The 13,534-nt window shown below is 34.4% G+C and overlaps 4 protein-coding genes across 4 annotated transcripts; 1 reads left to right on the top strand and 3 right to left on the bottom strand.

Moving 5' to 3' along the window:
- Positions 1 to 27: 27 nt before the first annotated feature.
- On the bottom strand, positions 28 to 921 carry p23 (cytosolic prostaglandin E synthase). Its single transcript, XM_015939152.2, has 3 exons — positions 800 to 921; positions 278 to 711; positions 28 to 194 (listed from the first exon to the last, which is right to left on the bottom strand). The coding sequence occupies exons 1-3, from the start codon at positions 811 to 813 to the stop codon at positions 127 to 129; spliced, it is 516 nt and encodes a 171-aa protein (XP_015794638.1). The 5' UTR covers positions 814 to 921; the 3' UTR covers positions 28 to 126.
- A 280-nt stretch (positions 922 to 1,201) lies between these two features.
- On the bottom strand, positions 1,202 to 3,270 carry LOC107371157 (alpha-galactosidase A). The gene is made up of 6 exons (XM_015939150.3): positions 2,855 to 3,270; positions 2,618 to 2,778; positions 2,305 to 2,496; positions 2,003 to 2,241; positions 1,817 to 1,921; positions 1,202 to 1,750 (listed from the first exon to the last, which is right to left on the bottom strand). Exons 1-6 carry the CDS (start codon positions 3,244 to 3,246, stop codon positions 1,565 to 1,567), a joined length of 1,275 nt encoding a protein of 424 aa, XP_015794636.1. The 5' UTR covers positions 3,247 to 3,270; the 3' UTR covers positions 1,202 to 1,564.
- Positions 3,271 to 4,589: 1,319 nt separating this feature from the next.
- LOC107371156 (phosphatidylserine lipase ABHD16A) lies at positions 4,590 to 7,335 on the bottom strand. Its single transcript, XM_015939148.3, has 5 exons — positions 7,198 to 7,335; positions 6,025 to 6,808; positions 5,406 to 5,942; positions 5,117 to 5,271; positions 4,590 to 5,046 (listed from the first exon to the last, which is right to left on the bottom strand). Exons 1-5 carry the CDS (start codon positions 7,270 to 7,272, stop codon positions 4,933 to 4,935), a joined length of 1,665 nt encoding a protein of 554 aa, XP_015794634.2. The 5' UTR covers positions 7,273 to 7,335; the 3' UTR covers positions 4,590 to 4,932.
- A 690-nt stretch (positions 7,336 to 8,025) lies between these two features.
- Positions 8,026 to 13,376, top strand: LOC107371153 (uncharacterized). Its single transcript, XM_015939144.3, has one exon. The coding sequence runs from the start codon at positions 8,276 to 8,278 to the stop codon at positions 13,274 to 13,276; it is 5,001 nt and encodes a 1,666-aa protein (XP_015794630.2). The 5' UTR covers positions 8,026 to 8,275; the 3' UTR covers positions 13,277 to 13,376.
- Positions 13,377 to 13,534: the final 158 nt, after the last annotated feature.

The raw sequence follows: 13,534 nt of genomic DNA, 5'->3' as shown, positions 1-13,534 counted from the left end.
TAAGATTACCAATGAAAGTACACAATGTTTTATAGAAGCAAAGTAAAATTTTAATCAATGTTTTTACTGACAAAAAAAAATTTCATGGACAAGGGCAAGCAAAAAGGTGTGGTGAATGTTGTTTGCTTAATCTTCCAATTCAGGAATTGGCTCATCATCTGAATCTTTTTCATTATCATCCAAATCATCTAAATCTGAGAGAAAGAAAAAACCAGAACATCATTAAAATCAAAGGTACCAAGTTAAATTGATTTAAAATAAGTTGACAATCACTTACCGCCGCCTCCTAAGCCACCCATTTGTCTCATCATCTCCTCGAAGCCGCCACCATCACCTGGACCCATGCCCATAGATTCAGCTTCAGCATCTGAGTCATCTTCATCTTTCCACTTATTGAAATCAATTTTTATCCAGTGGAATTTTTTGTCTTCAGCCGATAGTCTTTTCCAATAAGGAGCTGAGTCATCAGCTTTGATTAAAACAAATTCAATACCTCGACCCCTAACATTATATTTTGACTCATCTGGTTTAATTTCTGCAAAAAGCTGCAAATTGGCTTCATACTCTTTGTTATCAGCACCACCTTTACCCTTGAAATACAATGACTGTTTATCAACTTTGATGGTGGGATCAGCACATTCTTCAATAGCAATTCTGACATAGACCAAATTTTTACGCTGGGCCCAGTAAAAAGGTGGTGGAGGAAGTGTCCTGCAACAAAAAAAAGCACATGGAAAGACGTTGATAAAATCATTACGTTTTTCAAGATAATTTTTAAATAACACTAGTTAATACTTACTTATCACTTGCCATGATTAATTTGGAAAATCAAAAAATTAAATACGAAAATTGATTGAAAAACTAGAAATATATATTTCAACGTTAAATGGATATTAAACAAGATGACGGCAAATCAATCCAGCAAAGTGGTGTTGCTTTATTTGTTGGATCAAATAAAGTGAAAAATGTAAATCGATACATCGATGTAAAAAAATATGGCTGATGATGATAACTCGATTGCATAAGATTAGATTATGAAGATTTCATTATTGATTGATTTAATGATTTTTCTTAACATTATATCAACCATTTGAGCCATCAAGTTTGCTCAAGCGATCATGTCAGTATCTGTCGCAGTTCAAGCAACAAATTTAATAAAGTCAGCTTACAGTGAAGCCTTTCAAAAATATTGCGATTAAAATTTAAGCTTCATCAAATAAAATCATATTTTATTGTAACTTTATCATAATTTATTTAGATGTTGAATTTCAAGTCTTTTAATGAAATAATGACACTCATCAATGATCAAATCATACTTATGATGATTCCTTTTCGATGTAGAGCAGGTCTTCAATCGCTAATAATTGTATTTGGGAAGTAAATATTCAGTTTTTTGACACTTGCTTACAGAATGATCATGAGCATCTGAATCATTATTTCGACTTATTGAAAACAAAAAAATTTATAAAAATAATTGAAATACATTGACAAGCATACAAAATTGCAAGTAAATTAAACTTCCGTCTAACTTATGCATTTAGCTTCAGTAGAAATTTTTCCTTTCTTAAGACGTTTTGGTTAATAGGACCATTCTTGAGCCTCCAGAAGGATGAACTAATAGTTCCAATGATTCTGATCCTTTAACGATTCCAAGATTAGCGTAATCAGAGCTAGTTTCCCAAAGATCGACAACTTCAAACTGTGATTCTGAGCTTTCCTTGGGAAGTAAGGTCGACAATGGAACGGAAAACTATAGACAGATAAAAAAGATTAGTTTGATTAGTTCCACACAAAAAGTTTAATTGATGCAACTTACATATTCAGGGTTACCGAGAGGTTGATTGTTATAATAAACAACAGCATAAACTGTTTTACCATTTCTTGGCTTCATCTCTTTAGTCCAGGCTTCAAAGTATCGGTCCTAGAAGAAGTAATACAATTTGCATGAAATTAAATCAATTTTTATGTATCTTCTTGCCTGCGATTAAGCCTGATTAGTTACCTTTGGAGCATCATGAACCATTCGTCGAGCCATTTTACCTAAGGGATCTTGATTGACCTCAATTACTTTACTATTTTTAAGAATCTTCTTTGCGGAATCACTAATTCGTCTCAAATCATTTGACATATACAAAGGTGATGACCACATAGACCAGAAAGACATTTGTGTTTGCCATTGATTTTCGGAAAGACCGTAATCTCCAATGACCAACATGTCAGGATCCAACCACATTCCAGGTCCTGTTTGAAAAAGGGACATGAAATTATTTTAGCGTATGATAATTTTTTAAATGAATAAATTACCATTGTAAGATATAAAAGTATCTTGGTGATCGCCATAAAATTGGATGATACTGGAAACACTTTGCCAAGAATCTAAAACATCATCATGATTTCGGTACATATTACAATAACGTGATATGGCATCATAGTTAGGAGTAATATTGGCATTGAACTGGTACAAAGGCCATTCACAGTGGTAAATGATTGAAGCACCTAATTATAAAAAGTGAAATTAACAAAAATCAGTCAAAAAGATAGAATGGTTTACAAAAATATAAAAAAATTGTGTAGAATGAGATTTTACAGCCGAACCAAGCACAAGTAAAAAGCTTACCAGTTTTGTTAAGAGCGGTCGACATTTTAGGATAAAGGGTATCGAAATTTGCTGGATCTTCGTAACAGCCATCAAATTTGAGTGCATCGACGCCCCATTCAGCAAAGGTCTGAGCATCAATCTCGAAAAAGCCCTCTCCTGGACCGTTCTGTCCTGGATAACTGAGGAGAATTGATATTTTTATCGTTAAAAAAGGTTATAATTTTCAAGCTAGAGTTAGAACCAAATTGAACTTACCCAGCGCATGTGAGTGAACCAACATCACCATAAATACCTAAACGAAGTCCTTTTGAATGCATCCAATCAGCTAAAGCTTTAATTCCGCTTGGGAATCGTTTTTTATGGGCAACTAATCGTCCAGTTGCATTATCTCGTTCCAGTTCAGACCAACAGTCATCAATGGCAACAATGTCGTATCCGAGCTCCAGGTACCCATCTTCAATCAACTTTTCACCCATTTGTTTGTACAAATTTTCATGGATACAAGTGTCTGGATATTTTACACAATCGGTTACACAAGTGAATCTAGCCCATGACAACCAGCCCATCGGTGGTTTGAGGGCAAGTCCATTGTCAAGTCCATTTACAGTGGCGATGAAAAAGAGTAAAGTAAAAATAAAAAGTTTCATTTTAAAACACTTATGAGCGTAATACTGCGCTAATGACTATTGATACATTAAAATCATCTATTTATATTATTACAGAGCCGACAACAATAGTCTAGAAGGTTTAGCAAAAAAACAATGAACCAGAAATCAATAAGATTTACAAAGAAAGATTAGATACGAAATTGTATTATGAACTGATTTTCACTGGGTTTTTATGAAGATTTAAAGATAAATTGAGACCAAGAAAGTTAATAACAATGGATAACTCTATTGATTCCAGATATATTAATAGTACAAACTCATCAAGTTTAGTTTAACACTAATAATGCACATAATAAACTTGCACAATTATCTGGATTCCCCGCGACGATTAATTGTTCATTTTTATTTGTCGAACAGTTTATATCTATGAAGGCCACCGAGTAATTGATTTTGAGACCAATGGATACAATAATGATACGGATAAAAATTATATCTTTGCAATATGCACAGTTAAAGATTTGAAGAAACTCCTTCAAATTGGTTTAGTTTCTGATCATTTTGTTAATTAATGAACAACAAATGAATTCAATTTGAACTGATTTTCTGTGAACTTAATATTTGTGAAAATGTCCTTATTTGAGCAAGATTCAGAAACAAACAAACCAAATCGACAAACTTACTATTTGTTGCTGGATCTCGATCATTTTGATAAATAGCCAAAGGAACATCTGATTTGCTTATAAACATAGAAATTAAATTGATGGACTTTTAGGTCCATCAACTTTTGGTTTATTGATTAATAGTCCTGAATTGATCAAATATGAGCTATGAGCTTTAACAATAAGGTCTATCATAAAAAATTGACCAAATCAGTCTAGAGTTGAAAAGGACAGAAGATGGATATCGATGTGTTAAAGTAGAGTCAGAACGTGAGATGTTTGTGTTTCATTGTTCTTTTTATTGAGAGCTTGTAACAATTTTTCTGTTTTGGGCAGAAAAATCAGAGCTGTGAACAATTTATGAACTGAATAAAACAAAGTTCTTTCACGTGATCAGGTAAAAGCAAAATAACAAATATGACAAGACGAAGTCGAATTCAAAATGGGTACATAAATACACCCATAGCACTATTAAAACACGTTTACTTAAATAATTGTTGATAAATCAAATTGTTCATCAAAATTGTTCTCGATTTCAGTGTTTTTTTCCTCTATTTTCTTAGTTTCACTGAAGTAAGAACTTTTTTTGTTCCATGGAAATACAGTATTATGCTCATTCTTCTTGTAATTGGAAATAATTGGAACAATATATCTAGAAGAAAGACTATCATTCTTTCAGTTAACCGAAGTTTCATAGAAGAAGATAAGTAGAAGCAGGTAAAATTGACATTGATAAATAAAGATATCCCTTCTTTAAGAAGGATTAAATGAAGATACATTAATTAGGCAAATGCATTCAGAGTATTAAAGTAACAAAGACATTTTTTTGGTGAGAAGCGAATCAGCCTTTGTTTTGGATATTTTGGAAACAATTTACAAAATAAAAGAAGAAAACAAAATGAAGAAAAATAGCCTACAATACCCGGTCATCGTGCCTCAACCGGGGAGCATGTACATTGGATCAAAATACTGAGAACAATAGTGATTAGATGTTAAAAATCCTGAAAAAAGGAAGTCGATACAAGTTTTCATCCATTGTACGATTGAATTGATTTGTATGCGTTGATCACAGCGAGCTACTATTTTTAACAGCATTGAATAAATTCCATGGTTCGGAAAATATTTGTGTTGGTAAAGGAGCACAGTGCTGTTCGTTAAAGTCAACAAAATGTTTGGATGCCTGAAATCAAACAAAATTTATTTGTTACTAGTTTTGTTTTTAATTAAAGTTGGTTATAGTTTATACTTACAAGGAATAAAGAAAGCTGAATCTTTTGGCTAACTTCCAAATTTTCACCGACCATTAGAGGATATTGAGACCTATTTTCTTCATCTTCCTTAATAAATGATTTGAGGACGGACATGCAAGATGCAGGATCAACGTTTTTGTTACGACTGATAAGTCCTGAAAAAAACAGTTTGAAATTAAGGTTAACACAGTGAGCTTGGATATACATTTTATCAAATTAATGAGATGGTAATTATCAAATTACACTGAATGAGAAATCGATATGGTAATTAAATGCTTATTAAACTTACTTTGGTTTTCAAGGCCTCCTGATAACCATTGTTCTAATGTTTCACAGACTTTCTCATCCTCCATGAGAATAGGAAATCTTGCTTTGAATAGTTTAAACAGAATATCGTTAGCTCTGTTTGTTTTTGTTGGTTCATCTTCACTTGTGTTGATTATCTCATCTTGAGTACGACGTATGATTAAAACTGGACCTGAATACCGATCTAAATGGGCAGAAACATTCAAATTGAAATAATTTTTAACTAAAGGAACAACAAGAGGTGTCCACAGCGAAGGCATTTTCGCGAGTGCCAAAGGACTTATATCATCAAAACATGCATCCAAGATAAGCCCTTTGATATCTGGATAGGTCATTGCTGCCCATGAAGCCGTATAACCTCCAATCGACCATCCCATTATAATTATAGACTTTTCACTGAAACCCAGTTTATCGATGGCAAATTTAACGACAACATCAACAGCAGAGACTTCATTCTCTGGGAATGGCAAACCAGTGCTTCCACCAAAACCAGGATGATTCCATCCAAGTACGGAATAATCTATAAAATTATATGAAATGAAATGATTTAAAGACAAATTCACAAACAGAGATTAAGAGTTATTGATAAATAGTCAATTTACCAGTATGAAGAGGGGTAACAGTAATTCCAGTTTCATAAAAACCAGCATTTCCTTCACAGCAAATAACTAGAGTTTGGCCCATTGATGATCTCGATCTTCTATCTACAAACATAGTATCAATCTCATCACCATTTTGAGCGAGAAGCTTATATCTTCTACCATTATGACGCTCAACGAGTCGTTTTCTCCCATCAACTAAGCCTGGATGAACTAAGGTTTGAAGAAGTGAAACGGACCCGGGATAGATCATACGCCGACCAATGGTTTGTGCAACAAGAAAGGTCATTACATTACAAGGTAAAGCTATTAACTTGTTCATTAGTGTATCATCAGAACGTCTTGTCCGTCTCTGAAGAGGGGCTGGAGGCTTAGCAGCGTTGGCAAACTTTGATTCATTCCACTTAAAATCAACTGGCCAGTATGCGAAATCAAAATCATACTGATGTAGCAATGATTTTGAATTTTTTTGCTCTTCTGGGGACATTTTCTTTATACGGTTCAGTACACTAACAAAATCAACGTAATCATTGTTACGCATTCGGGAAACTCCACGAGACAAGAAGGCAACGAATGCAGCAATTGATATTAAACCACCAAGTCTTACAACAGTCGAAACATATTCATTCGATACTGATACATTAGGACTAAGAGTAATGATTCCTCGACGGTGAAGGAAAAAAAGCAGAATAGGCGAAGAATAGAAGCCAACAGAACATGTGAAAGCAACAATGCGAATAATTCGATCACTTAGTGATTCAATAGCTTTGGCCTGATAATCGCGACCCTGTAAGATATAAAAAAATGGCTTTCATTAGATACAGTGTAGAAATAGAAGAGAATCGAACCGAGAGACAACTATAAATTAATTGTAACATTATAAATATTAGTGATAGTGAAACAAATGAAGCAAATGTTAAGGAAAAAAAATCAAAAATTACCAACAGTATTCATCTGCTCAAAAGTCAATCAAGACTGTTGTTTTTTCTAGCAGCCATGGTCTATTATAATCTATTTAAGAATTGTTAATGGTCTGTAATTAATAGAATGCAGCTAATTTTATAGAAAAATCAATTCACAAGAAAATTTTTTAACCATCTAACATAAGGAAAAGGATATCTTTGCAGTGACTTCATTCTGATAGGTTTGTTTAGAAATGAAAGAAAAATTACAAACCGTAAGTTCAGCAGAGCCATGGACTCGATAAAGCCTTGGGCCAAAGATACAGTTAAGAAAAGAGGAATTCAACATGATTTAATTGATTACTGTGCGAAGGAAAACAGAGGAAAAACAATCACATCTCAATTTTTCAAAGTGAAGTTTCTGAGAAACTGGTTTATGGTTCCTAAGCAACCAAGAGAAGCAAACAATACAAAATTTATCGAAACATTAAATTTGAAATTTTCTTGACATCTTTTGAAAACAAGTTTAAAATTCATTATCAATATCAGAATTAATTAACTTGAAGCAGAAATGTTGATGATTCAGATTTAAGTCGTGTCTTTTCAAATCATTTCCTTAATTGACTCTTTTTGGTGATTACATTGAAAGACAAAACTTTACATTTTTGACTTTCAATCTTCATTTTCAATATTGGTTCTTATATTGTATATAAGAATGATCAAAACTCAAGAAATTTGGAGTTTCAAGGTACAATCCTTAGGAATTATATTAGAGACTCTGCATTGTGAAACCAAACTAAATGATTGATAATAGTTATTTTAAGCTGATTTGGTGATCCTCTGTATTTCGCTGTGATAAAAGACACAATCGCCTATTTCACCTGTGCGATTTTAAATGCAAAACAATAAACAGAGCATCATCAATTTAACAGACATCATAATGATCAGGCACCAATTTGAAAGCTAAATTAAAAAATCTGGTAAATGGATTTACAATAGATTTTACAATCGTATAACTAGAAAATTGATTAATAACTCAATTGTCTAACATCGAAATTGATTGATTGTTATGCGATCCAAAAGAAAGAAGACATAATTTTTTAAATCAATTACAATCCAAACGTCTGTTTAATTCTGTAAACAAGAAAAATAAAAATGAATGAAAATGAAAAATGTAAAATGATTAATTACAATTTATATGATCACAAATTTTTAGTAGAGTATATAAAGACCATAGCTTACTTCAGAAATTTATAGTTATATCACAAGCTCACCAACTAAACAAAAAGTACTTTAATGTTTAATTGAGTTGTGATACACACAAATTAATAGTAATCTAAATTATAAACAACATGAAAAATTTAATATTGTTAACCATCTTTTGGTTTGCTTCAATCAACTGTCTTTATGGTTATAACGTTCCAGTTGGAGTCGGGCAAACAGAACAATTTACCAGTAACATTGGAATTAATGGTGGAAGTGGACAATCATCAGTATCACAGTCGAGTTCAGTCAATGTTGGACTGAATGGAGGAAAAAGTGTTATAACCGAATCACGTTCAGCATCAGCAGCTAATGGAGCTTTAACTTCAAGTATGCTCAACGGACAATCGTCTTTTGGTTCATCACTCGGTAATGGAGCCCTTGGTAATGGAGCCTCTAATCAAGCTTCATATTTAAGCGTTTCCAGTTCTTCTATGCCAAATGGTTTAAATAGCCAAGCCTCATATGAAGCTTCACATAAAGCTATTGGTATTGACTCTGGCTTAGGAAACTCTGGCTCTAAGATAAAGGCAACTTCTGTTTCAGTAACAGACTCAGGATCTGGTCCATTGAATAACGTAGTTTCATCAACAGTATCTTCAACTAAATCCCAATCAACCTTCTCCAATCCACTCAATGGTAATAAGAATGAATTGAATGTTCAAACTGGAATCGATGTTGATTATGATGATGACTATAATAACGATGACAACCAAAGCCTTCAAAGTTCTTCATCATCTATGTATAGACCACGAAGACCCTACGGAAGCAGAGGATGTAAAGATGAAGGTATTGTTATTTACATTAAACCTGAGAGTCGATGGGGTAGAATCGGTAGAAAATCAATCGCTAACGCTATGGCTTCAAGAAGACGATACTCAACTGGCTCAACCGACTTTGATTCCTATGATGATAATAGTGATGATATAGACACCAGTGATGATGACGAAGAAGAAAATGAATACAGACAATCTAGAAGACAAGCGGTTCGAAATGATGTCACTCTTGGATCTCGTTTCCAGATCAACCCACGCAGGCGAGGTTCACTCAGTAGCCAGTCAATTCAATTGGATGGTAAAAATTTTGTAAACCAACGATCAGTGATGGACAAAAGCGAATTCCTTGCAAGAAATGATGCTTATCGTCGAACACAACAAGCCAGAGCCTTTGCCAGATCAAGTCAATATGATGGAACTGATTCAAATGTAGAAGATACATCATCAACAACTGGCGAATTCAACCAAGTTATCAACAATAACAAAAAATTGAGATCAGCCAGTACACAAGTTAATTCCCAACATAATCGTAGAACCAATCTTAGCTACAATTCAAACGATGAGAATTCAGATGATGTAACTATGGAGGATCAAACATCAGCAACCGCAGGATTGAATCAAATTCGGAGCGATAGAAGGACCAGATCAGCAACATTTAATAAGCGTATTGATTCCCGTAATAGTCAGAGATTCGACCAGAAGCACAATTTCAACAGTGAGAACATGAACGATGAGTACAACATGAATATTGATCAGTCATCAGCTGTTAACAATAATGAGCGCCAAATTAACCAGATTAATCGATTAAATCGAAACAGCCGGGTTAACCGTAGCAACCGATACAATCGTTTTAACCAAGTCAACAATGTAAACTCAGTTAATGAAAATTATGATGTTAATGATATTTCCAATGTTGAATCTGTTGATAATAACTACGATGTCAGAAGATCAACCAACTACCGATCCAACAGAAACCAGGCCAATATTAATCGATCAACCTCTCACCGTCGACAAACTAACTTAAACTCAATCAACAACCAGTTCGATACTCGATCAAGCATCGATTCAAACAGTGTTAATAATAACCAATACGAGGCTTCCCGATCTTCCTTATCAAATGTTCAATCAACCAACAACCAAATTGGTATTAATCGATCAGTTAATTCTCAGTCCAACCTAAACTACAACAACCTCAACCAATATGGCGTTTCTCAGTCATCCAACATCAACTCAATTGACAACAAACAAGTGGACATTAACCAATCATCACAGACAAACTCAGTCCGAAACCAAGCAGAAATCAACCGATCAAACAGCGTTTCAACCAATAATCAAATGAACACCGATCTATCAACAAACATTCAATCGCAAAAAAACTTCAGTAACAACCAATATGGGGTTTCTCGATCATCAAACATTAACTCAATCAACAGCCAAGCCGACATCAGTCAATCAGCAAACATGAATTCAGCTATGAGCCAAGTAGATATTAACCGAGCCAACACCCAATCAACCAATAATCGAATGAACATCAACCACTCAAAGAACATTCAATCGGAACAAAACTTCATTAACAACCAATATGATGTTTCTCGAAACACAGCCAGCAACCAAGTAAACAGCTACAAGAACAACAACTTCAACAATAACCAATATGGTGTTTCTCAATCCTCAAACATCAATTCAGTCAACAAACAAGTAGACATCAACAGATCCGCAAGCACTAACTCAGTTAATAATCTGGTCGATATCAACAGATCAACAAACATCCAATCTCAGAACAACTTCAACAATAACCAATATGATGTCTCGCGATCATCAAACATTCAATCAAACACTAATTTGATCAATAACCAAGTAGACATCAACCGATCTTCAAACGTCAATTCAGTAAACAAGCAAGTCGACATCAACAGATCCACCAACACTAACTCAGTCAATAACCAAGTAGATATCAACAGATCCACAAACTTACAGTCAGTTAACAACTTCAACAATAATCAATATGATATTAACCGATCATCAAACATTCAGTCAAACACCAACTTAGTCAATAACCAAGTAGATATTAACCGATCATCAAACATCAATTCGGTCAATAAACAAGTGGACATCAATCGATCCTCAAACACCAACTTAGTCAACAATCAGGTCGATATCAACAGATCAACAAATTTGCAATCGAATACCAACTTGATCAATAACCAGGTAGACATCAACCGATCTTCAAACGTCAATTCAGTCAACAAGCAAGTCGACATCAACAGATCCATCAACACTAACTCAGTCAACAATCAGGTCGATATCAACAGATCAACAAATTTGCAATCAGTTAACAGCTTCAACAATAACCAGTATGATGTTTCACGATCATCTAATATCAACTCAGTCAATAACCAAGTAGACATCAACCGATCATCAAACATCAATTCAGTCAACAAGCAAGTAGACATCAACAGATCTGCCAGTACTAACTCAGTCAAGAATCAAGTCGATGTCAACAGATCAACAAACGTACAATCACTTAACAACTTCAACAATAACCAGTATGATGTCTCGCGATCATCAAACATCCAATCAAATACAAACTTGATCAACAACCAAGTAGACATCAACCGATCTTCAAACGTCAATTCAGTTAACAAACAAGTAGATATTAATCGATCATCAAACATCAATTCGGTCAATAAACAAGTGGACATCAATCGATCCTCAAACGCCAACTTGATTAATAACCAAGTAGACATTAATCGATCTTCAAGCACCAACTTAGTCAACAATCAGGTCGATATTAACCGATCAACAAATTTGCAATCGAATACCAACTTGATCAATAACCAGGTAGACATCAACCGATCTTCAAACGTCAATTCAGTCAACAAACAAGTGGATATTAATCGATCAACAAACATGGCTGCGACCACTAATAATAACATGTTCTCATCAATGAATAACAATTATGATTCCTCTGTTTCACGCAATGCCCAAAGCTCATCCTTACTTGACAAGTCATCGTCAATAAATAGCCAAAATTCCCGTCAAACTGTTGGCTCAACTTACAATAATCAAAATCAATTCAGCTCATCAGTTAATAACGCTTTTGATTCTCGTAACCACCAATCATCTGTTGCCCAGCAAAACAGCGTCAATATGCAGAAAAATGCAGTAAACATGGAACAATCATCATCTATCAGTGGAACCTCTGTTAACGATCAAAACATTTCTAAATCAATCAGTCGGTCATCAACAGTCAATAATAATAATGCTCACTACAATTCCCAAAATTTACAATCAAACGCCCAATTTGTTTCAAGAGACTCTCAAAACTCATTGACTTCCAACAGAGTAACCTCATCAAATGCTCTGACAAACTCTCAAAATTCAATCAATTCCCAATCAAACCGAGCTTTAAATTCAAATAGCTTAAGTCGATCTTCAACCTCAGTGAATGATCAATCAACTTTACAAAATGTTCACAATTCCCTTTCAAATGGTTTCAATTCAAATAGCCTCAGTTCATCAACAATGAATAATGCATACAATTCAAATTTGGTTGATCAATCGTCAAACATTCAAAACTCATTGACTTCCCAAAACTCTGTTAACAATGCCTTCAATTCAAACAGAGTCAGCCAATCAACTGATATTAGAAATTCTGTCAACAATCAACAATCTTCCACCAACTCATTTAGATCATCAACTGACTCACAAAATTCAAACAGCTTAAAGTCAAACATCCACAGATCTTCAGATATGCGATCAAACCAAAACTCAGCTTTAATGTCATCAAGTCAAAAGTCAATGTATGATTCCAGTAAAACCTCAGCTAAATCAAACTTTGCCTCTTCATCATCATCTAACTCCAATTCAATGAACCAAATGAGAGGACAAAGTTTAACCTCTAATGGAGCCAGTTCAACATCATCCTCAACCAACGGTATGTCAACCGGTTCAGGAAACTCAGGAAACTCAGGTGGTCTTGTTGGAACCGTATTGAATACAGCAACAAGCCTTTTAGGAGGCTCAGGCTCAGGATCAGCTAGTGGCGGCAATGGCGGTGGATTACTCGGTGGTGTTATCAATACTGCAACCAGCCTTCTTGGTGGTGGCTCTGGATCATCTTCACAAAGCTCAACCGGTTCAAGTGGAGGTCTTCTTGGTAGCTTACTAGGAGGTGGTTCATCTTCATCCAGCTCTGGATCATCAGGTGGTCTCCTTGGTCTAGGTGGATCTTCATCAAGCTCAAGTTCAGGATCATCATCTTCTTCAAGCTCCTCAGGAAGTGGTGGTCTCCTCGGTGGACTTCTTGGTTAATCAAGTTAACCCCTAGATTCGATAAAAACAACAATCCAATTTCCCTTTCCTTTGTACTAAGCTTTAAACAATAAACATGAATACAAGCAATTACCAGTAATCATTAATTCAAATCATTTACCAATCCAAACATTAAAACCTTTAAAATAATGAAATCTTGAGCCAAAACATAAAGCAACTCAAATAAGCCTAATCTAGACAATTACCTAGATTTCCCTCTAGATTATCAATTCTTATAGATTAATTGAACCATTTACA

The sequence above is a fragment of the Tetranychus urticae genome, chromosome 2 (assembly GCF_039701765.1).
Source record: "Tetranychus urticae isolate SD_2017Ah chromosome 2, NJAU_TeUrti_SD_1.0, whole genome shotgun sequence".
Taxonomy (NCBI): domain Eukaryota; kingdom Metazoa; phylum Arthropoda; class Arachnida; order Trombidiformes; family Tetranychidae; genus Tetranychus; species Tetranychus urticae.
The sequence above is the reverse complement of the archived record's forward strand: the minus strand, read 5'-3'. Positions and strand labels throughout refer to the sequence as shown.